Raw genomic sequence first — 25590 nt, forward strand, 5'->3', positions numbered from 1 at the left:
ATTGCCTGGAGACTGACTCCGGTTGTATGATTTTGTTGTTTGTGACTTTGCCTTGCCATTTGACACAGGCTACAAACACCCAGTTCACACCATGTAAACACATTGCATATTGCAGATCAATCAATCATATTTATTGAGCACTTACCATGTGCAGAGCACTGTACTAGATATTTGGGACAACACAATGCCACAGATTTGGTAGACACATTCCCTAACCACAACAAGTTCACAGTCTAGAGGGATACATACCACATTTCAACCTATACAGGAATCGATAGACAGGGCTACCCCCTTAAGCTAGAAGCCCTAGGGACTCTCTGATGGAAGATTTAAAGTATTTAAAGAATCTGAACATGTTCTATTTCAAACCAAAGACAGTCCACAAGGCCAACCTTCTCACTGAATACTAAGTGCTGACCAGAGAGGGACTACACTAGTCAGCAGTAATTTTGACTAATCCTCAAGCCTTGAAGCCTTTTCTTGTTCACTGAAGAAAATCTTTCCTTAAGCTAAGCATGTTTATGTCTATCAGGGGGATTCCAGACATAAAAAATGGCAGATCTGGACCTCTCTTTCACTCCACAGATCTTTCAACCAATCATCAATCATTTGTATTTATTGAACATTTACTGTGACACATTCAATTCTGCCCACAACGAGATCACAGTCTATCCTGTGATATCCTGCCCTTTTCCCCACCATTCTCCCCGAGTACAGCAGGGAATTTAGAAGGCCTCTGGCCTGGTGGAACAGGGGAGGAGAGAGGATCCTGGAGACCCTTCCCCTGGACAGTCCTGCCCATTTTCTTAAAGTGGAACCTCAATGAAACAACTCATTTTCAGACCTAGGGACATAACACAACTGCAGCTCAGATGAGACAATGACCATTGCTGATGCAAGCAGGTTCAGCTGAACTTTTCAATCTATCACACCTTGCTGAATTCCACCCAACCACAAAAACAGTGTGCAGTCACAAGAATAAATCTCATATAAGTGCTACTTATTGATAAATAGGACCAATTTGGGAATGTCTATTCTATCTTCTAATAGTTGAAGAATATAGTGAAGGTGTGGAATTTTGCAGTGCATTACAAGCAAGCCCAAAAAAGCTTCAAGGAAGTCTAGTTCCCTGCTGATAAAAGGTATCCCTGGGAGCTGATCTTAAGTGGAGAGGAGGGATAGTGGGGACTCCTGCTAAACCATGTCACCTGATCAGGCTTCTTTAAAAATCCAGAAATGAAAATCATCGCTTGTCATCCTGAATGTGAACAGTGGCAACCCTTCCTCCACTCCTGGGCACCAGAGTACTGTACCTCGCCTGTGCTCAACAGGATGGGCTTGGGCTTGTGACATTCTTTGGTTTCACTGGACGGTTCTCCCAGAAGCTGGTCCCGAATGGTGTCCCAAAAAGGATCCCCTTCAGTCGCTCCTGTGAAGGACAACCACCTTTAATACCTTAACAGACATCTGACAAGATCATTCTCTAGTGACAGATCTGGGTTGGGTCTGATCCCACCCTCAGTGGCAGAGATGTAGGAATTACTTCAGGCCCAATGAAACGTTGAAAAATGCACCCTGAAAGAAAACGATCAGGCTCCCTCAAGAACCCTGTTGAGGCCCAGTGCTGGGAGAAAAGCAAAGTCAGAAGGAGAAAGTCTCTGCCCTTGGGCTGCAGCTGTTCATCCTGACTGCCAAGTGCTGTGGGAGATCAAACTTAAGGAGCAGTTCTGCTGTCAGCCCTGCCTCTTAGTTCATCTCCGCTGACTCTCTGCCTATTTATGGCAGAATTTCTAGGATACACAGCCCTACTCCATACCCCATCCAGACTGTCATATGACTTTCCAGAGCAGATGAAGGGGCCAGATATTCTTCTATCCTGTGATCCCATCTCTCCCCAGCTTAGCTACAGTCTGTTCTCACCCCGCCTCGGTGGAATCATAAAAATAAACATTTTAGGAACTGTCTCCAACCCCCATTTGCACCCAGGAATCCTGGATCGAAAGGATCTTTTGGATCTACAGATTTGACTTTCATACTCACCCTGGGTGAAATTGAGTCCCCCAACTCCATCCATAGTCCCAGCAGCAAAGCTGTAGCCCAGAGCTGCTTTGCAGGTTCTTGCCTGAGGATGGGGTGATTAAAAGGTAAAGGAAAATGTGACTGAAAACTGATTATGTCCAGGGAAGACTGCAATGAGCCAATCCCTATTTTAACATTTGCTACTGATTGTCATCCTAGATCTCTACATCAGTCTTCTGAATGCTTAATCAGTCTCCAGCTCCTGATTTGTCAATTTCGCTGTTCTTAGGTGCTGATTTTTTTTTATGAAATTTGTTAAGGGCTTACTATGTACCAGGATATGTACTAAGCGCTGGGGCAGATACAAGTTAAACAGGTTGGATACAGTCTCTGATCCACATAGGGCTCACGGTCTTAATCCACATTTTACAAATGAGGGAACTGAGACACGAAGACATTAAGTGACTTGTCCAAGGTCATGGAGTAGACAGGAAGAGGAGTCGGGATTAGAAGGCAGGTGCTTTTGATTCCCAGGCCTATGCTTTATTCATTCATTCATTCATTCAATAGTATTTATTGAGCGCTTACTATGTGCAGAGCACTGTACTAAGTGCTTGGGATGAACAAGTCGGCAACAGATAGAGACAGTCCCTGCCGTTTGACGGGCTTACAGTCTAATCGGGGGAGACGGACAGACAAGGGGCTTTATCCACTAGGCCATGCTGCTTCTCACACCAATTCTGTATTTACTAAATTGGAGGACAGTTCTGGGTCTTGGTTGTTGATGTAGTTCATCTAGTTATGATCTCCAGCGTGGGAGTCCTGCCTTTTGTTCACTTATATTTAGGTCCTTGTTCTAGGCCTTGAGCCCTTAATAAGTACATGAACAATAGAAGGGACATTCCACCAACCACCAGTATCATAACTGGATGACCAAAATCGAGAATCAGCACCTACGACCGACATCAAACAGAGGCAATATAGGGGTGTCTTTCTCTCAAAATACCCCTCAATCTGACAAAGTTCCTCTTAGTTCCAGTTTCCCAAGCTCTCACCGTTCCAAAGTAATACTTCCTCCAAGAAACTTTCCCTGACTAACTGGAAGAAAAGTCATGACCTCAACATGGTCCACCCTGGTTCATATAACTCTTATAATTAATATTAACCACTTCCGTTGTGCCAAGGCACTGTGATAAACTCTTGGGTAAATCTATATAATGAGACTGGACACCATCCCTGTCCCACGTGGGCTGACTTTCAAAGGGAGAAGGAAAGTAGAAGTCTTATTTCCATTTTACAGAGGAGAAGCCTGCACTATAGAGAGGTTAAGAAACATGCCTTAAGGTCATACAACTGATCAGTGACAGAGCTGGGTTTAGAACCCAGATCTTCAGATTTCTGTGGTCTTTCCTCTAGGCCACACTGCTCCTCACTCACTATCCAATAAAATGCATCTAACCATTTAATTGTATATAATGTAAAAGTCTTGTTTATATCATTCAGGAATTAGTTCCATATTTATTTTCCGGTCTTTATATATCCCTCTGCATCAGTAGTATCTGCTCTACATGCTGAGCTCTCAAGAGGAGGGACCCAATCTCAGCTCATCTGTGCAGCCCCCAGCACATTATCTATCTATGTTGATGAATGCACAGTGAGATGAGATGATGAGAACCCCAGTGGCACTCACGGTATGCGTAGAATTAAGTTGGATGGTGATATTTGACATGTTCACCCACTGGTGAGCTGAAGACAGGGGCCCGGTCACCTCTTGGGAAGCCGAAGAATACAAGTCCTACAGAGCAAGCACATCCAACGATAGATGGAAGCACAAAGAGAAACACAACTCTGGATAAGGAAGCAGTGTTAGTACAGTAACGTGTCTGCCTAATGCTGGATCTTCTCCCCATATCCCATGGGAAACACCTTTCCCCCATAAATGGCATCTGTGCACAGTTAAAATTGAACTCCCATATCTATTAGCCTACAATTCGATGCCAATTTAGAGTGAGCCGACCTAAAACACTCGATAGTAATTAAAAAGAAGATTGCAGCAATGTTGCTGGCTGGGGTTATCCATTCTCTGTTCCTGCTCTGGTCCCAGCTGGTGCAAGAGAGTTAGAGAAGAAATTTTAAAAAAAGAGGTTGTTCAGCTTTAATTTCCCATAATGCCCAATCCTCCACTGGAAAAAAGCATCACTTAGATGATGCTCCCAGTTATTCTAGAAGAAGAAACTAGGAGGAGACAAACCCCAGTATTTGCCTCAGCTAAAGAAACATTTTGGCAGAAAAGGGTGTCCTACGAGATGAAAATGTCAAGAGTAATACTTGATTGAGAAAGGAAAGCAGAAAGGGAACTACAATCTTCTCTTTTTGCCATCTTTATCAAAACCCAACTGCCATTCCAAATGAATAAAGATTGAATGGTATCCTGAAATGATCTTTGCAAAGTCCTACTCATCAGACCTTGGCCAGAAGAAAACCCAAGTGTGTTTCCCAGCGCTTAGTTTTGAAGGATTGGAATAAAGGGGTGAAATCTCAATTTACCTTTGCTCTCTGATAGATGGATTGTCCTATAATCTGTGTGCTGTGAAACATATCCTTCCCAGGGCCTGCAGCCATACACATGTCAGGCTAGTAGAAAGCAAAAGACCGAAACCATTATTAATGAAATGTATGTCCTCCTTCTGGTAAGTAGTTTGGAGGATGAAGAAATGCACTTAATGCATGGTAAAGGCAAATAACTACATTCATAATTTGTCGGTAGCAATTTTTGACTAATACCCAAGTCTTTCCTGTTCACTGTCAGAAATTTTTCCTTAACTCACCAGATCCCAAACTCCATTATAGTAGAAGAACAAGGTTATATCATTTAAAAAGCCAGTGGAAATAAAACATTATTTTAGGTTGGGGAATAAGAGGTATTTGGATACCTGAGATGGCCACTCTTCTAACTGTACCTCAATCTTGTCTATCTCGCTTATGACCCCGTGCCTATATCCTATCTCTGACCTGGAATGCCCTCCCTCTTCATGTCCAAAAGACTATTACTCTCCCCTACTTCAAAGTCTTTTTGAAAGGCATATCCTCCTAGAGGCCTTCCGTAACTAAGCCCTCCATTCCTCTTCTCCCACTCCCTCCTACACTTCCTTGACCTGCTCCATTTATTCATCTTCCCCACCGCCATCTGCTTCACCGCACTTGTGTTCATATCTGTAATTTTATTTATTTATGTTAATGTCTGTCTCACCCTCTAGACTGTAAGCTCATTGCGGGCTCACAGCACTTAGTACAGTGCTTTGCACACAGTAAGCATTCAATAAATACTGAATTAACTGAATGACTGAATACAGGACCAAGTTGTCACCGAAGAGGATAATTATCAGCTGAGCTACATATGGTGAATCAGAAAGTCCATTTTCACTGCATAAACTGGAATGACTGTTTCTTCTGGTGGTTGATTTGGACAATAACCCCATGCCAAAAGTCAGTGGGAAGAAATTGTGGAACCAGATCTGCACTTCCTCTAAACTGAGTTATACAGAATTCAAACATCACTTCCAGAATGAACCATTACCTACCCCACCAACAGGGCAGGCATTGTTGGGATTATCACATGATTCTCCTGTGTTGATACAGTGTGGACCTTTAGTATTGGGTGACACGTCTCCAAGGTTCGATGAGGCAAATGCAGCCACAAATGGTCCCTGCCGAAAGAAAAATGCAATTATGCTTTTAGGTCTTATTGTAATTAGCTCCATTAAAATGCAGGCCTCAAATCTGCTCTGGTGTTCCACTTGAAATCACTGAGACAATAAAAGAAAGATGTGAAATGTTCCATGGAAGATATCGTTTCTGAAATTGCCCAAACTGAAGGCAATATATAAACCTCCTACTGGCTTAGGCATTCTTCAGTTTCAAGCTGGTCTCTCTCATCAATCAATCAATCAATCCATCAATGGGTCTACAAACTCTGTTAATAATAATTGTGGCATGCGTTAAGCACTTACATGTGCCAAGTACTGTACTAAACACTCGGGTGGATACAAGCAAATCAGGTTGGACACAGTCCCCATCACACACGGGGCTCACAGACTTAATCCCCATTTTATAGACAAGGTAACTGAGGCACAGAGAAGTGAAGTGACTTGCCCAAGGCCACATAGACAGGTGCCAGAGGTACCTAGAACCCACAACCTTCTGACTCCCAGGCCCATGCTTTATAATAATAATAATAATAATAATAATAATGGCATTTATTAAGTGCTTATTATGTGCAAAGCACTGTTCTAAGCACTGGAGAGGATACAAGGTGATCAGGCTGTCCCATGTGGGGCTCACAGTCATAATCCCCATTTTAGAGACGAGGTAACTGAAGCCCAAGGAAGTTAAATAACTTGCCCAAAGTCACAAAGCTGACAGGCGGCTGAGTCGGGATTTGAACCCATGACCTATGACTCCCAAGCCCGTGCTCTTTCCACTGAGCCACGTTGCTTCTCTTTATCCATTATGCCATATGTAGTACACTCTCCCCAGTGCTTAGTACAGTTCTCTGCGTGTAGAAAGTGCTCAGTGAATACTGAGGGTGATTTAGAAGGAGGAATCAATAAATGGAATGTACTGAGCATTTAGTGCATGTAGAGCACTACATTAAGCATGTTGGAGAGTAGAGTGCAACAAAATTGATAATTATATGCCATCCTCCCAAAGCAAACAAGTCTAGTCCGTTCCCAGCAGCATGGTGGAAGGATCAGCTGATCCGTGGCTTTCATCGCTGGAGGTCATTCATTTATTCGATCGTATTTATTAAGTGCACACCGTATGCAGAGCACTGTATTAACAGCTTGGAAAGTGCAATTCAGAGTTGAGCAGACCCTCTTGCCCCTCCAAACACCAAATATTGACAAGTCACACAAGCAACTCCAGGGCACCCCTGGCCATGGCACTTGATATTCAAGGCAGCCACAGTCTAAAGGAGTGGCGGGGGGGTGGGGGGAAGATCACATTCAACATCAGCACACAGTGGAGCAGGGGTGTCAGATGAGACTTAGGGACATTAACTGACTACTTTCTGTATGCAGAGCACTATACTAAGCATCGCACAATCAAACCCTAAGGACACTCTGCAGCACCACCTGCTCATGAGAAGCAGTGTGGTTTAGTGGATAGAGCACAGGCCTGGGAGCCAGAAGAACCTGATTTCTAATCCCAGCTCCACCACTGGTCTGCCTTGTGACCTTAGGCAAGTCACTTAACTCCTCTGGGCCTCAGTTACCTCATCTGTAAAAAGGAGATTAAACGTGTGAGCCCCATATGGGACAGGGACTGTGTCCAACCTGATTAACTTGCATCTACCCCAGAGCTTAGAACAGTGTTTGACACATAGTAAGGGCTTAACAAGTACAATAATTATTATTGTTATTATTATGACCCCTACCCAACACTGAAGAGAGAAATGGCAAAGGAGATGCAGTTAAATCAGACCATCTTAAAGAGGGGCAGAAGTTAAAACTATTGACTAAAACAAGGGATTTCAAAGCTATTTATTCCGGCTTTTCCTTTTCAACTGTACTGTGGAAAATTGAGATCTGGTGAAATACCAGCTCTGCAAAAAGGAGAAATATCATTTTATTCAGGAAAGAATGCCAGTACTCACCACAGACTTCCTAGGGAGGGTGCAATCATTTTTATGAGCTGGTTAAGTTTGTGTAACCTCTCAGGGTCGCACCTGGAGACTTTCCAGTCCTCTACCAGTCTTGACTACAGAAGGGAGAGTCAAGCAAAGGCCTACCTATTCCATTCCTAGCTTGACCAGTGGCTAGTGAGTGGAAGGCAACCTGCTACAAGTCAGAACTCACCTGTGCTGGGCAGCAGCGTTATTGGAGAGAGCCAAGGGCAGACTCATTAACTGTGTGGAAAGAGGCAGTGGAAAGAAACCACTTCCGTATTTTTACCAAGAAAACTCTATGGATCCACTACCAGAACAATTGCAGATGCAAGTGGGGCGTTCTGGGAGAGATGTGTCCATGGCACTGCTATGGTTTGGACATGATGCAACAGCATAAGACAACAGCAACAAGTTTGTGTATTTCTTTTGCAAAGCTGATTGGTGGTGTTAAGGAACAGAATTAGGCTAGTGGCAGAAAGGATCTTGTTAGGAGCCAATAAAGAGGGCTCCCTCTTCTACAGAGAGGCTCCTGGTGGGCCAAACTTCTATTGAACTTCAGATTGTTTTTGTCAATATTTATTGAGCACCTACCGTGTGTAAAGCACTGTGTGGTTCCATCTTAAACCTGCTCGTCCTCTCGGCAGCCTTCAACATTGTGGACCATCCCCTTCTCCTGGGAACACTAGCCAACCTTGACTTCAGTGACAATCTCCTGGTTCTCTTCCTATCTCTCTGGCCACTCTTCCTCAGTCTTTGACAAACTTCTCCTCTGCCTTCCATACCCTAAAAGTGGCTCAGTGCTAGGTCCTCCTCTATTTTCCATCTTCACCCACCCCTCTGGAGGACTCATTCACTCCCATTGTTTCAGCTGCCATCTCTAAGTGGATGATTCCCAAATCTACCTCTTCAGCGTTGACTTCACCCATTCTGTGCAGTCTTACATTTTCTCCTGACTCTAGAACATCTCTTCTTGGATGTCCCAGTGACATCTCAAACTTAACATGTCCAAAACAGTACTTCCAAAACCCCATCCACTCTCAGAGTTTCCCAACACCGTAGGTAGAGACCACTCCAGTGGCTTAGTGGATAGACCATGGGCCTGGGAGTCAGAAAGACCTGGGTTCTAATCCCAGCTCTGCCAACTATCTGCTGTGTGTCCTTGGGCAAGTCACTTAACTTGTCTGTGCCTCAGTTACCCCTTCTGTAAAATTGAGATTAAGAGTGTGAGCCCCGTGTAGGACAGGGACTGAGTCAAACCTGATTAACTTGTATCTGCCTCAGCATATAGAATAGTGTCTAGCACATTGTTAAACACTTAAAGTGAGAAGCAGAAAGGCTTAGTGGAAAGAGCAAGGACTTGGAAGACAGATTACATGGGTTCTAATCCAACCTCCATTACTTTTCTGCTGTGTGACTTTGGGCAAGCCACTTAAATTCTCTGTGACTAAAGTTACCTCATCTGTAAAACGGGGATTAAGACTGTGAGCCCCACATGGGAAAAACTGATTACCTTGTATCAACACCAGTGCTTAGAACAGTGCTTGGCACATAGTAAGTGCTTAACAAATATGAGAATTATCAACAAATATAATAATATTATAATAATTAATAGTCCCCCTTTGGCTGGAACTCCCACCCTTTTCATATCCAATTGGCATCACCACTCTACTCATCTTCAAAGGCCTACTATAATCACATCTCCTCCAAGAGGCCTTTCCTGTCTACATTCTTCTTTCCCCTATTCGCCCTCCTTTCTGTAAGCACTTGATATTCATCTAACACCCCCAGCCCCACAGCACTTATGTACATATCCTTATACCCTCCCATTTCCCCTATCTGTCATTTATTTTAACGTTTGCCTCCCTCTCAAGATTTTAAGCCTCATGTGAACAGGAATCATGTCTATCACTTCTCTTGTACTTCACTCTCCCAAGAATTTGTGGGACTGAATGAAAGTCCTCTCAGTTGAGGGAGAAGCACACCTAATCAGAGGAATCTTTGGATCCTTAAGAGTAAATAGGTGAATGTTGAGCTGTAAATAGATTGTGTTGACATATTAAAAGATAGCTGTTGATATGTAAATATACGCTGAAAGATACACAGACCACTTGTGAGTCAATCAATCAGTGGTATATGTTGAGCATTTATAGTGTGCAGAGTACTGTACTAAGTGCATGGGAGAGTTCAATAGAGTAACTGGACCCCAATCCCTGCCATCAAGGGGATTATGGGATCCCATTGGTTGTCATTTCAAGCATTCTCTGGCCCTTCCGTTTCCTCTTGTCCTGTTGAAAAAGGTTACTCTAAATCTGTTTGGGATTTCCTCTGACCCTTGCCACTGCTGTGGGATTGATGCTCTACTCCTTTACTCCTTCTTTTATCTTCCCTCCCATTCCCACAGTATATATATAAATAATTTATAAATTATCTGTAATTTATTTATTTATTTATATTATTATATTATACTTATTTATTTATATATGCATCTGTAATTTATTTATCCATTTATTTATATTAATGTCTGTCTCCCTCACTAGACCGCGAGCTCGTTGTGGGCAGAAATGTGTCAGTTTATTGTTATATTCTCCCAAGAGCTTAGTACAGTGCTTTGCACAGAGAGAGTGTTCAATAAATACAAAACGACTGAATATTCCAATGATGTGTCTGAGTTGGCAACTGAGTTGGCAACTGAGGCAGACAGGAAACATTAACTGTCCAACACTGACTTCTTCTGGCTTGTTCTGTCACCCAATACACTTCAGTCTCAAAGTGTGTCAAACTGTGTTTTGTTCTGCCTAGAAAGAGATCCAGCTGATGCCCAGAGGTCACAGTATTGTTTACACCCGCTGCCTTTGCTTTCTCTCCTCTAATTCTCTCCTTGACCCCTTGCACTTGCATGTGCCCCCTCTATTCCACAGAAACTGTCTTCTCTATGGTTACTAATGATCTCTTTTTTGCCATATCCAATCACCTCTACTCCATCCTAATCTTCCTCAACCTTCAGCTGCCTTCAACACTGTGGAACACCCCCTTCTCCTGGAAACATTACTTAACCTTGGCTTCACTGTTACTATCCTCTCCAGCTTTTCCCTCTACTTCTCTGGCTACTCCTTCTCAGTGCTTTTCATCTACTCCTCTTCTGCCTCCCATGTCTAATTGTGGGAGTCCCTCAAGCCTCAGATCTGGGCCCCTTTTTATTCTCCAGCTATACCCTCTCCCTTAATAACTGTGGCATTTGTTAAGTGCTTACTATGCGCCAAACAAATGCCAACCAAAGTACTAAGCATTCTCAGTGGGAGAACTCATCACTCCCATGGCTTCCACCATCATCTCCATGCAGATGATTCTCAAATTCACCTTTCCATCCCTGTCTTCTCTCCTTCTCTGTAGTCTCACATTTTTTCTTTCCTTCAGGACATCTCTACTTGGATGCCCCACACCTCAAACTCAACGTACCCAAAACAGAATTCCTCATCTTCTCATCCAAACCCTGTCCTCCTCACAACTTTCTTATCACTGTGGACAGACCGCCATCCTCCCTCACAAGCCCTTAAGCTTGGAATTATCCTTGACTAATCTGTCTCATTCACCCTAACATTCACCAAAGCCTGTTGGCTATACCTTTTCAAAATTTCTAGAATCCACCCCTTCCTCTCCACCCAAACTGCTACCATGCTGATCCAAGCACTCATAATATCCCATCTTGACCATTGCCTCAGCCTCTACACTGATCTCCCTGCCTCCTGTCTCTTCCCTTGCCTGTCCATATTTCTCTCTGCTGCCTGGATTATTTTTTTTTAAAAGTTCAGCCCTTGTGTCCCTTCTTAAAAAACTTCAAAGGTTGCCATTCCACCTCCACATCAAGCAGAGATGCCTTACCATCAGTTTTAAAGTATTCAATCAGCTCTCTCCCTCCAGTCTACATCCCTGATCATCTATTACAACCCAACCAACATTCCTCTAACACCATCTTTCTCCCTATACCTTCATCTCATCTGTTTCAATCAATAAATCATACTTATTGAGTGTTTTCTGTGTCCAGAGCACTGTACTAAGCACTTGGAAGAGTACAAGTGGGGAGGAATTGTCTCTCCTTATTGCTGTATTGTACTTTCCAGGCACCTAGTACAGTGCCCTGCACAGAGTAAGCACTCAATAAATATGACTGAATGAGTGAATATCCTCCATCTGGCTTGGAACTCCACCCTCTTCATATCCAAAAGTCTACCACCCTTCATCTTTGAAACCCTCCTAAAGTAGCATCACCTCAAAAGGCCTTCTCCAACTAAGTCCTCGCTTCCCTGCCTAAGTTCTCCCATCTACATCACCTCTGTACTTGGGTCTGTTTCTTTCAAGCACTTTGATAGTCACCCCTCCCTCACCCTCAAGGGACCTAGGTGCCGATCCTTCTGTAATGTATTTTAATGTCTGTCTCCTTTTCCAGTTGGCAATCTCCTTGTGGACAGGGATTTGTCTAGACCTACTCTTTTGTACTGTACTCTCCCAAGTACCTTTAGTATAGTGCTCTGCACACATTAAGTACTCAATAAAAAACACTGATTGATTGGCTATGTCTAAAACAATTCTTCTGAATCACCTGTCTTTTCCTTAGAATCAGAAATTGTCAATCTTTCAAGTGTTCCTCAAAAATTCAATTTGGCTTCAAGAACTATTTCTGGACCAACCATCCCATGTGGCCTATTTACTAAAGTGACCATTTAATCCATGGCAGGACCAAATGACCCTGAAGAATTTCCTCAAAATATCACCAAAATCATATCTGGGGGAAAGACTAACCAGCTATTTCTCAGTTCTTTTGTTCTCATTTCTCTTGCGCAGACACTAGCATAGGAGGAGCAGATAGTCCTCCTTTTATGGACCTGAATTCATTACGCAGAGTGTCAGAAAGCAAGATGTCAGCACAAGGAAATGAACGGGGTTTTACTGCAAAGTTTTACCCCTGTTTTATCCTTCTCACTCAACTCTGACATCAGACAAGTTCTTACCTGTCCAGGCAGCTGTCCCGCGTTCTTCTCTTGCTCAAACAGATAAGAGGCATAGCCCACATTGTCGCTGTTCACTAGGTGGTTGGAGTTGTTCATGCTGACGGGGTGCACAGCAAACCAGCTGGGAATAACAATCACCACAAATATTAGGGTCCTCGGACCTCCAGAGGGAGAAACAGAACTCATCTTCAGGGACCTGATCCAGCCCAACTTTCCTCTGGCAGAAGAAAAGTGTTGGTGTTGGAATCTTGGCCCCTGGGCACCCCCAGGCTCCAAAAATTGAAACCCTATAGTTCAGAATGAGTCTGAGGAAGGAGCTCACATTAAGATCCAGACTCTTGGGGACAAATGTCTCATTTATTATTACTAGCAATATTATTACTCATTTATTATTACTAGCAATATTATTACTCATTTATTATTACTAGCAATATTAACAATAATAATAATAATTGTGATATTTGCTAAGTGCTTACTGTGTGCCAAGCACGGGGTAGATGCAAGATAATCAGGTTGGGTACAGTCCTTGTCCCACATGGGACTCACAATCTAAATGGGAGGGAAAAGAGATATTTACATCTCATTTTACAGATGACACTGTGGAACAGAGAAGTCATATGACTTGCCCAAGTCATACAGCAGGCGAATGGCAGAGCCGGGATTAGACCCTAGGTCCTTTCATGGACCTGCCAATTCTCTTTCATTAGGCCACGCTGCTCCCATCGAGGTGGAGACAAAATGAGATTTGAGGGACCGATGGTAAATTGAGATAGGCTGGAGTAGCATCCTGGAAGAGGTGAGTCCTTAAGCAGGTCCTCCAACTCTCAGGTCATGCTCTTTCCTGACAACTTTGGAAACCCCTTGCATATCTTGTCTGCAAATGGGGAGTATAAAAATTCTTCAAAAATCCTCCAGCCCCCTTGGCTTCTGTGCAATTTATTTTAAAGCAGATCGAGCCAAGGATTTCCTTGTTTCAGTGTGGATGGAAGATGCTACTTAATCAGAGGTATAGGCAGATGAAGGGAGCTTAGCAGCCTATTTGGTAAGTGGCCCTGCTTGAGCTAACTGGTGAGCATTTTATCTGGGTAAGAAATTGTTCATAAAGAGCAAATAGAAAAAAGAAGAAAAGAGGTGGGAGGTTGGCCAAAAGACCTGAATGGCTTGGGTAAGCAAAGGAACACAAAAAGAGCCAGAGGGATGTAACACTGCATCATAAATTGCTTTTAAACCAACAACAGTGTTTGACACATGCAGCCATACATACTCAAAACACCGACACAAAACAAAAACATGTCAAACTCTCCTCTCTTGGTCCATTAAAGCTCCAAACTGCATAGTAGAAAATTGCTCTGAGCTTGGTTAACTCAACATTCAATGAGTCCAAAGTTTCTACGATTACCGTCAGCACCGTGACCTGTTAACATGGCCATGATTTCTGCACCTTGAACAGCGAGATTACACCCTGCGATTTCTTCAGCTGGCATCAGTCCATAAAGTGATTCATTTCTAGTCTGTCGATCAACATTTTTGGAACATCAATGTGTGCTGAGCATAGTAAGAAGTACAGGAGAGGGTTAGAAAGAACACAGAAAATGGTGTCAGCCCACAAAGAATTTACCATCTAAAGGGGAATCAGAACAAAGAATAATATAGTCAGTTGTAAATAGGCTGGAAGAGAGTTGGGTTGGGTTTGGAATAAAATAGTGTTAGGTGTTAGGTATTAGGAATTAGGATGGAGCCATTATTTTACAGTTGATAATTACATGTTTTGATTCTCAATGATTTGATACTCATTTTTTTCAGTTTGTTAAGATATCACTGAATGTGAGTTAATAAAGTGGGTGACTATGGTATTTGTTAAGCCCTTACTATATATCAGGCATTGTTCTAAGAGCTGAAGTAGATATAAATTAATTAGGTCAGTCAAATTTCTGTCACACCCTGGGTTCACAGTTTAAATAGTCTAAGAAGGGGGAAGAACAGGTGAGGAAACTGCAGCTCAGAGAAGTGGAGTGACCTGCCTAAGGTCACATATCAGGCAAGTGGTAGACCTGGGATTAGAACTCAGGCCCTCTGACGTCCAGATCTGTGCTCTTTACACTGGGCCACACTCTTCTATACTATAAACTCATTGTGGGCTGGGAACATGCCTACCAACTCTATATTGTACTCTCCCAAGTGCTTAGAACACAATAAGTGCTAAAAGAATATAATCAATTGATTGCTTCCATCTAGGTGGGGACGTAGATGCAATTTAAGTGACTGAAGGTAAACTGGGGTAGGCTGGAGTAGCATCCTGGAAGAGGTGAGTCCTGAGTAGAACTTTGAAAGAGATGAGCATAATTTATTGATTCTATTTATTGCTACTGTTCTTGTCTGTCCGTCTCCCCCGATTAGACTGTAAGCCTGTCAAAGGGCAAGGACTGTCTCTGTCACCGATTTGCACATTCCAAGCACTTAGTACAGTGCTCAGCACATAGTAAGCGCTCAGTAAATACTATTGAATGAATGAATGAATTTAGTGAAGAGGAGAAAAAAAAACCTTTCAATAGAATGGATGCTTGTCTTGTAGGGGACTAGGTGCAGCATGAGCAGGGGTCAGAAAGTCTACTTGCCTTTTGGAAGTGTAGGGGCCTGATAGTAACTAAGGGAATTTAAGTAGAGGGACCAAAACGGTGGCTTGATCGGGATTCTGACCAGGAGAGTGATGGGGAAAACCCATGTCTGACGACACTCTTTAGTGTTGCTTGGTGCAAGACAGTGTGGAGTGGGGAGACAATCTGGGCAGGGAGATCAACTAGAAAGCTTACAGATAGAGGACTAGTTGGAGTAGAGCAGGGATCAGCAACAGAGCCAAACAAATCATTGTTTCCTAACAGTTGGTCATTAAAAAGAACCAATCGTACCATTTAAACAGGCATAACACTGCTTCCTTCATCTAAATGCCTTATCCCCACCTTGCCCAGCGACCACGGTTTTAAATGTCTTCCCTCCTACCCCCCAAGCCCCTCCTGTCCCCTCCTCCCCAACACACACAAACCATACAATGCCTGCCTGGTGTCTGCTGGGTTAGATTAACACCCCAGCCCTACCCTGAGTTTGGGGGTTATTTGGTTTTATGGAATCCTCGGGGGCATAGTGGAATGTAAGGAGGTCATTGTGCCAGGCAGCTACTTCTTGTTCTAGCCAGCAGGGGAGGGGAAGGAAAAGGGAGGGGAAGGAAGAGCAAGCTAGAAGGTGAGGGGGAGAGAAGTGAGGGGAACTGTAGAAGAAGGAAAGGGGAGGGGAGGGAAAAGGGAGAGAAAGGGAAGGGGGAAGGAGGAGCAGTGTGATGGACCAGCATTAACTTCTTCTTCCACATGGCGGGCAGAGAAAGTAAACATCCCGAGCCTTCTACACAACCAGTAGAACCCAGGAGTCCTTCTCAACCCTATGGGGACTGCAGCAAGGACCCAGGTGTACTCTGCTCCCTTAGCTCATACAGGACCCCATCCTCTCATGGCCCACGACCAGTGACAGGTTTCAGCTGTGCTGCCTGGGAGCAGGAGTTGGGGAGGACTAGCAGGCTTATGTGCAAAGGGACAAGAAAAACTGTGTCCAAACTGATTACCTAGTACCTAATCCAATGCTTAGCACACCATTTGGCACAGAGTAAGGGCTAACGAATACCACCATTATTGCAATGATTATGATTCTCCCCTAAACACACCGTCTCCTTCCCCAAAACATTAATAAATTGGTCCCTTAAAGACGCAGGTTACAAGGAGAATTTTCCACTGGAAAAATCCTCTCAGAAACCAGACCTTGCTCACTACAGACCTGGCCACAGGGCAAGCTGTGGAGAGGGAAACGGAAACAGCAAATATACTCAAGAAGGTTAGCCATAAATAGGAGAAAAGAAATTTCTATCCAGAAACTCAACTCTGGAAGTTCTACCCTCAGAAAAAAACTTGACTAAATGTTTTACATCTGGCACTAAAAATGGATCAAATGGCTCAAATCAAACCCTGCTGACTTTCCAAAACTGTTTTAAGAAAGTGTTTTATGTCCCCTTTTCTGTTGCATTTAGCACCTGAAAATGCACAGAGTCAGAATGTCACTTGGCTCTCATTCCAACACCTGCTCTCAAATAGCACCTTGGGTCGGGAAAAAAAAAAAAAAGGAGATACTAAGAGCCAGGTCATAGCTGTGGGAGCAAGAGGTAGAAAATTGCAGCTAAGCACAGCTGATAGGACAAAATCCCTTCTGGTCTAGTGGCTTAACTCCTAAGAGCGCCTAGGAGCAAAACTCCCGATCAAGGGGCAATGTTGGTATTTGTTAAGTGCTTACTATGTGCAGAGCACTGTTCTAGTCCTGAGGTAGATACAGGGTAATCAGGTTGTCCCACGTAAGACTCACAGTTAATCCCCATTTTAGAGATGAGGTAACTGAGGCACAGAGAAGTTAAGTGACTTGCCCACAGTCACACAGGTGACAAGTGGCAGAGGTGACATTCGAACTCATGACCTCTGACTCCCAAGCCTGTGCTTGGGAGAATATGTCTAATAAGGAAATAATTCTAATCCCAGCTCCACCACATACCTGCTGTGTGACCTTGGGCAAGCCACTTAACTTCTCTGAGCCTCAAACAGACTGTAAGCTTGTGGTGGACGGCGAATGTGTCTATGTGTTAATTTTTATATTGTATTCCCCTAAGTACTGAGTACAGTGCTCTGCACACAGCAAGTGCTCAACAAACCTGATTGAATGAATTAATCTGTGAAATGGGGATTCAATACCTGTTTTTCCTGCTTAGACTGTTAAACCCCATGTGGGACCTGATTATCTTATATCTGTCCCAGCACTTAGCACTTAATAACAATAATTGTGGTATTTATTAAGCACTTACCATGTGCTAGGCACTGTACTAAGAACTGGGGTAGATACAAGCTAATCAGGTTGGACACAGTCACTGTCCCACATGGAGTTCACAGTTTTAATCTCCATTTTACAGATGAAGAAACTAAGGCACAGAGAAATTAAGTGACAGCAGACAAATAGCAGAGCCAGTATTAGAACCCAAGTCCTCTGACTCTCAGATCGGTGCTCCTTCCGTTAGGCCAGGCTGCTTCTTAAACTTTGACACCTAGTAAGCATTTAACAAATACCAGTATCATCATTATCATCATTATTATTATCATCACTATTATGCAGAAAGTACAAAGGAGATAAAATCCTCTTCCACTTGTAGATGTAATTATGAATCCAAATTTCCAAAACCTCTGTCTGGGGAAAAACCATCCCAGAGAAGGGGATAGGTAGAGCAAATGAAATTCTCTTCCTCCCTCCTCAGATAATCAGACTGGGGGATGGAACCAGACCACAGGCACCTGGATAGCTAATTTACCCAGCAACAAATATTTTGTTTCATATTTTAAATAGACTTTGCAGGAGGGAGAAGGTTGATTTAATAGGCCATTATCACTGCGTAACGGAAGACGAGCAGGAAGGATTCCAACCGGGGTCCACTGGCCTGGCTGCAGAATCAACATCTTCCAAATGGCAGGCTTCTAAGTGACAGATGGAAAAGCATCACCACGGCCTGGAATGACGATCCATAGGCCTCCTCATGTGCCATGGAGAGTCCACAAGATGAGCAAAGAACATATGGAGCAGAAAACAGAATAACGTTTTCATGCCGGGTCTTTAAGTGATTCCGAAACAAATGAGAGAAAACTGGGGGGCCTCATTTATGTGACCTGAAGCAAAGTTGAGTTGAAGATAAGGCAGTCCACTTCCCTGTAGACAGGATTAAGGAGCCCTGTTGTAAAATCAGAGGATCCTAAAGTCCTTGAGCTCTTCTTGTCTGGCCTCCTGCCACCAGGCAGGTCAATGAGTAAATCAGTCAGGACCTTCAGGGAGATGTGGGATATGCTTACCATCCTGCTGCAACCACTGTTCAATTAGCCAATTACCCTACAGGGAAAGTGAAATGACCATGGCCCAGTAAATAGAGGTCGGTGTAGATTACCAGAGGCTCAGAGCGATGAAGCGAAAGATTTCCCTCACAGAATCAGTCATTAATGCTCTTGGTCTAGTGCCCAGACTTCTTGATTCCTATGATCTCCTGGGCCACTCTGGCTTTTTGTTGTGAAGGAAAAGATTCCTCCTGGAGGGGGAAATTGTGTCTCAAATAATAACTCCCTCAGATACCCTGGAGAAAGCAGGCCCTCGGGAAGGCACACCACAGTACCTGAGAACGCCCAGGTCTTCTCCTTTTAAATCCACCATCCTCAGGACCACCATTTCCTTGTCAGTGTTGGAGGTATACCTAGTCAGCCAAACAGAGTAAACAGTGAGCCCCTACTGCATCTCCCAATGGATTCTTGCTCCCGGACCCAACCAGTTGACCATCACTCTACAAGAGAGATAGCACATTCAAGGCCCCTAGCCTCTTCCGTCTCTCTCTCTCTCTCTGGTCATCCAGATGCCAGTCTTGAAGAACAAACATTTCCCTTTCACCACACATCTCTTTAAGCACTCTAACCCTTTTCCACTGACCCTCCCACCCCCAAAATCAGTTCTCCCCCAGGGGTGGCTTCCCATCAATCCAGGGGATCAAAAGAACCCTTTTGATCATCCCTCTCCTCAGAATGCAATTCTGCCAGTCTGCCCAAAGCTTTCCCTTTGGCATCTGGTCTCCCAGTTCCTATGTATCTCAACCTCCTCCTTCACTGAATACAGAAGCCTCCACGGAAAACACTTTTTTTCTCATTTCCTCTGTGATTTAGTGTCCCTAGTAAAGTATCCCAGGAAGTTGTGCTGTCAGAAAATATCAGTAGGTCCAAAAAAGATTTGGATAAATTCATGGATGATAAAACCATAAAGGATTATTAGAGAAGAAAATTATAGATATTCAAGGGAAGTGTTAGAGATGTTAGATGAGACAGGCACAAACATCACATTGTTCTTCCCAAGTATCCTGTTGCCTGATGAGAGACAGAGTATATTGAGATTCATGGATCATTTATCTGAACAGTCTTTACTGCCAAACTTGTTGTTAACTTTTCTAGTGTTTGCGGATAAAATGTGAATAATCAATCAATCAATGGTAACTATTTAATAATGTTGGTATTTGTTAAGCGCTTTCTATGTGCCGAGCACTGTTCTAAGCGCTGGGGTAGACATAGGGGAATCAGGTTGTCCCACGTGGGGCTCACAGTCTTAATCCCCATTTTACAGATGAGGGAACTGAGGCACAGAGAAGTTAAGTGACTTGCCCACAGTCACACAGCCAACAAGTGGCAGAGCTGGGATTCGAACTCATGAGTCCTGACTCCAAAGCCCATGCTCTTTCCACTGAGTGTGCAGAGCATTGTACTAAGCTTTTAGTCTTGTCTTCCGTCGTCGAGTCATCCCTGACCCACAGCGATGCCATGGATGCATCTCTCCTAGAATGCCCTACCTCTATCTGCGATTGTTCTGGTAGTGTATCCATATAATTTTCTTGATCTATGGAAGTGGTTTAATACTGCCTTCTTCCACACAGTAAACTAGACTCTCCACCCTCGACTCTCTCTCATGACGCTGCTACTCAGCACAGGTGAGTTCGTCGGATTGCCTTCCACTCTCTAGCCACTGGCCAAGCTAGGAATGGAATGGATTTGCCTTTGCTTGACTCTCCCTCCAGTAGTCGAGACTGGTAAAGTACTGGAAACTCTCCAGGTGCAACTCTGAGAGTGGGAAGCCTTTGGCAGTGTACAATATAACAGAGTTGGTTAACATGATCCCAGCCCTCAAGGAGCTTACAATCTATTGGAAAATCAAATGGTGTAGTTAAGTTTTACTTCCATGTTTTTTCCTAGATTTGCAAGGAATTATCAAAAATCAGACATCTAATGGTCAAGAACTGTCAATGTTAAAAATTGAAAAGGTTCAGTCATGATAAAAATCAACCCCCGGTAACTTTACTGGGCTAGGGGAAGGATAGATGTTTGGTTTGTGTGATGGTCGGAATGTCAATGACTTGCATACACGGACTGGAGATCATAATGCTTTCACTTTAGTGGTTTCATTATTGATGATTACTTCTGTCTTACCTTTGTCTCTCAGACTCAGGATTCTGCATGTAAGAATAAGGGCTGCGGTTGATCTGGACACCTTCCACATTTCCTTTATTGATAAAGATTTTTCCTGGTTTCATATTCGAATGTGCTATCTCAATGCTCTGAAGATGTAAAGGAAGACAAGTCAGTACAATAATCCTGGAGAAGAGATGTCCAAGCTGATTGGTGTCTGATTTTACTCTTGAAAAATCTTCCATGGAAGTCCAGACCCAGAAAGGGAGGATAGGGAAATAGACAATCCATTCTCATACTCAGAATGCTGACCAGATTTGGACAGGGTTAGAAAACTCTGAAGGACTCCTCAAGTAAGATGATTCCTCTCCCCTCAGCCAGTGGTATGACTCAGTGCTGTCAGGTGTAAAAACAGGAGCAGAACCTGGGAGAAGCTGCAAGCTTCTGGGTAAACTACAAGCTGCTGGTTATGAAATTTTGAACATGATACCAAGTATATTTTCCATGATTTACTTTTCAAGGCTAATTAATGATGGAACTTGAACTATGGATCCCATTTAGTTAGTCATGGAAAACTGATATTGTTTTAGAAGTTTCCTTGTTCTGAAGTGGTAATATGAAATGGCCTCATCTTTTATCCCTAAATTCAGTAGCTGATCCTGGTCTGGACAGCTCCAATCATGCACTTCCAAAGCAGTTCCGCATCCCAAAATGGCTCCTGCGAACCTTAAGGGTAATGTAGAGAGATACCACTGTGGAATTGCCACCTTCCAAGTATGATAGCTCTTGCCGGAACCTAGGAAAGAGGGAGGACACGAAGCAACTTCCACCTCCAGGGCTTAGGCCCCCCTAGAATGGCAGCAGGATGGTGGTGGAAAAGCCAGCAGGGCAGCAGCTTTGGGCACAGCTGAGGTGGATTAGCAAGAGAAGGGACCTTCCACCGTGCAGACACTCTGCATCCTCGATCATTCACTCCACATCCCTATGGATGTGGGAGGTCCAGAAAGAATGGATAGAGGAGGCACCAGTGGGAGGTTCTTGGCCTATCTCTCCAGCTTGGGGAGTTCCCAGGACATAAACTTTTGTTCCCTAACCTTTTAAAAACTTCCTCAGGAGCTCTTACCCTTTTCCATGACCCTCTTTAAAATCCCCCAGTTGGAGGGGTGGGTCTCTGGGCCAGGGGCAGTGGAGGATCCTGCAGCTGATGTGGTCCCAACTCCCGGTCTACTCTATATGCTCCCGGGTGACTGTGGCCACTACCAATCTGGGCCTCTCAGGGGTTTCCCCCCAGTAAGAGGGAGGGGAGGCACCTATCCTGGATCTGGGTTCTAATCCCAGCTCTACCACTTATCTGCTGTGTTACCTTGGGCATGTCATTTTTACTTCTCTGTGTCTCAGTTCCCTCATCTGTAAAATGGGGATTAAGACTGTGAGTCCTATGTGGGACAGGGACCGTGTGCAACCCGATTACCTTGTATCTACCCCAGCACTTAGTTCAGTGTTTGACACATAGTAAGCACTTAACACATACCATTATTATTATTATCATTACTATTAAGATCAGGTGGTGCTCAAATCCAGAGCCCCGCCACTACAGGAGCCACATGAACTCTCCAAAGCAGGCCCCCTATGTTGTGGTCTCAGCCTCTGCAAGTATCAGGCTACCCCGTGGCCCCCCACTGGAGCCATGATAAAAACACCAACCCAAACTCTCTGAGCTCGGCCTACCTTCACGATGCCATTCACGATGACTTCGAATGATGGCTTGATAAAGCCTTTGCTACTCAGCACGAAGATAGTGTACTGGAAATAGCCCGCCGGTCCCGAATGGGTGTGTGTGCCGCTCAGGATCACATTATCCTGCCTATACAAGCCAGGGTATTTGCTCTGCAGTCTTTTCAGGACCTTCAAGAGAAATAAACCAATGAGAAAGCGCTGGTTGGAGCATGTTCTTCACAATTCCTGAAACTCTAGGAGGAAGACAGGGAAGGAAGGGCAGACTTCTGTTACATCTTCTGCTCCTTTTTTCCTTTGACTCAGTTTCTAAATCATTTGTAGCTTCTCTCTCCCTTACTCCCCTCCCAAACCCACAGATAACGTCTTCATGAGAGCAGCTTAAGGGCAGGGCTATGAGGTTTGGAAGGGATAGAACAAAAGAGAACAAGAACAAGTAAGGGTGGGTAGATGGAAGAGAGGCAAGTTAAACCCAGTACCTACTTGACTGACTCCTCTCTTCATTGTCAGCAGTAAAAACTACTGAGTCAAGAAGGAGTAACTGCTTCTTTAAGAGACTTACTTCCCCTGCTTTGAGAAGAGTTGTTCCTGGCTGGGCTATAAAGCGAGAGGACAAGAAGGCAGAAAGGAGAACAAGCCCCACCAGACAACTGGCTTGAGAGAAAGAGTCAGTCCTGTGGATGAGCCAGCATCTGGAAGAAGCATCTTAGGCTTTAGTTCTTCAAATTGAGATAGGTAATAGTAATAATAATGGCATTTGTTAAGCACTTACTACATGCCAAGCACTGTTCTAAGCGCTGGGGTAGATGCAAGGTATTCAGGTCGTCCCATGTGGGGCTCACAGTCTTAATCCCCATTTTACAGATGAGGTAACTGAGGCACAGAGAAGTGAAGTGGTTTGCCCCAAGTCACACAGCTGACAAGTGGCAGAACTGGGATTAGAACCCATGACCTCTAACTCCCAAGCCCTTGCTCTTTCTTTTCAGTCATGCTGCTTCTCTAAGCCATGAAGCAACGTGGCCTAATGGAAAGAGCGTGGGCCTGGGATTCAGAGGGCCTGAGTTCTAACCCCAGCTCCATGAGTTGTCTGTTGTATGACTTAACAATCACTTAACTTCTCTGTGCCACAGTTACTGTATCTGTAAAATGAGCTAAAGAGTGGCACATGATTTTGTCTAGTCTGTATCTACCCCAATGCTTAGTATAGTGCCTGGCATTTAGTAAGTGCTTAACAAATACTATTGAAAAAGAGTAACTAAATTCTGAACAAAGCAGCCCAGAGCATATCCATTCTAACCCTCCCTGAGAGGGCAGTGCTGAGGGTGTTACCAGGCTGAAGCAGCTTGACCTACTGGATAGAACATGCACTGGGTGCCAAAAGGACCTGAGTTCTAATTGCAGCTCACCACTTGTCTGCTGTGACTTTGGGCAAGTCACTTTATTTCTCTGTACCTCAGTTACCTCATCTGTAAAATGGGGATTAAGTCTGTGAGCCCCATGTGGGACTGGAACTGTCTAACCTGATTAGATTGAATCTACCCCAGAGCTTAGAGCAGTGCTTGACACATAATAATAATGATGGCATTTGTTAAGCACTTACTAGGTCCAAAGCACTGTTCTAAGCACTGGGGGTGCTACAAGGTGATGAGGTTGTCCCATGAGGGGCTCACAGTCTTAATCCCCATTTTACAGATGAGATAACTGAGGCAGAGAGAAGTTAAGTGACTTGCCCAAAGTCACACAGCTGACAAGCGACAGAGCCGGCATTAGAACCCATGACCTCTGACTCCCAAGCCCGTGCTTCTTCCACTAAGCCACACTGCTCTCTCTAGCACACATAGTAAGTCCTTGCTTAACACATAGTAAGCGCTTAACAAACGTCATCATCATCATCATCATCATCATAAATAGTCCAGGTTTTTCTAAGGACACCAAAGAATCTATCCCTGGAAAATCAGAGGAACCAGTGACACAGATACACCCCTATGACTCTGAAGCACAATTTGGATTTCTTGCAATGTTGGACACGGGCTCCTTCAGCCTCAGCCACTGGGAGCAAGGGATTGTAGGTAGCCAAGATAGGAGAGAAAAAGAAAAGGCTTATGTATATGGGGTCATCGGCTGGTTGCCATAAAGCCAAACAGGCAGGGCCAGAAGGAAGGAATTCAGCAGTCGTCAGAGGCATTCGAATCCAGGGGATGCCCAAGCCCTCCCTTTGCCCTCGGCATCACCATGGGTAAACAGGAAGAGGGGGTTAGTTGACCAGCAGACACAGGTGCCAGTAGAAATGGTCCAGAGTTGGTATATATTTGGAAAGGCACACCTGGGCATGGCAGTGCTATTTAATGTGTTGAATTTTCTACGTTGTGAAGTACATTAGATAAATGATTGGAGGCTTGTTTATTATAGGAGTGGGGCTTGGTAGGTGATGAAAAATAAAGAGCAAACACTGAATTCATTAGATGCTCAGTGCCTGGTCCTGTCATCACGGTGCACTGTGGGATGATTAAGAAGTGGGATGATTAAGAAGTGAGTCAAACAGGAAAACGAAGAGCTAGTTTGCCACGTGTCTGAGCTAGCCTTGGGTGAATTATTTGGTGTGGAATATTTTAATATTAATTGTGGTGTTTGTTATGGGTGGTACTATGTGCCAAACACTATTGAGAACTGGGGAAGATACAAGATAATCAGGTCAGGCACAATCCCTGTCCCACATGAGACTCACATTCTAAGGAGGAAGGAGAGCAGGTGGAAAGGCACATCCGGGCAGAGAAATGCAAGGGGTCTCAAAAGGAATCAATCAGTAAAACTTATTAAATGCTTACTGTGTGCAGAGCACTGTACTAAGCATTTGGGAGAGTACAATATAACGATGTAACAGAGTTGGTTGACACAGTCCCTGTGTTTTTCAACAGTTTGAGAGAATAATTACTAAGGGAGTTTGGGGTCCAGATAGCCAGCCTGGGAGAGTGTTGGGGAGATAAAAATTGTAGTATTTGTTTACTACATGCCAAGCACTGTGCTAAATGCTAGGGTAGGGGATTGAAACCTGAGAATCCAGGGGAAGTACATTAAGGCTAGTGGAGTAGATGCAAGGAGGGCTTTT

The 25590-nt window shown here is 44.0% G+C and overlaps 1 protein-coding gene and 1 non-coding gene across 2 annotated transcripts in view; one reads left to right on the forward strand and one right to left on the reverse strand.

Annotated features, from left to right (window-relative positions):
• Nucleotides 1-25590, reverse strand: part of LOC100075060 (putative neutral ceramidase C) — an 84752-nt gene that overhangs the window by 24521 nt on the left and 34641 nt on the right. The window contains exons 6-14 of the mRNA XM_029059291.2: nt 22479-22655; nt 20772-20899; nt 18926-19003; nt 12694-12814; nt 5601-5726; nt 4567-4653; nt 3710-3814; nt 2041-2122; nt 1314-1429 (exon numbers count right to left, since the gene is read on the reverse strand). Coding sequence (XP_028915124.1) covers nt 1314-1429; nt 2041-2122; nt 3710-3814; nt 4567-4653; nt 5601-5726; nt 12694-12814; nt 18926-19003; nt 20772-20899; nt 22479-22655 — 1020 coding nt within the window. The remainder of the gene's footprint in view (nt 1-1313; nt 1430-2040; nt 2123-3709; nt 3815-4566; nt 4654-5600; nt 5727-12693; nt 12815-18925; nt 19004-20771; nt 20900-22478; nt 22656-25590) is intronic.
• On the forward strand, nt 7730-7867 carry LOC114810385. The gene has a single exon (XR_003758085.1). It is a non-coding gene; the product is annotated as a small nucleolar RNA SNORA7 (small nucleolar RNA).

Source organism: Ornithorhynchus anatinus, chromosome 3 (assembly GCF_004115215.2).
Source record: "Ornithorhynchus anatinus isolate Pmale09 chromosome 3, mOrnAna1.pri.v4, whole genome shotgun sequence".
Taxonomy (NCBI): domain Eukaryota; kingdom Metazoa; phylum Chordata; class Mammalia; order Monotremata; family Ornithorhynchidae; genus Ornithorhynchus; species Ornithorhynchus anatinus.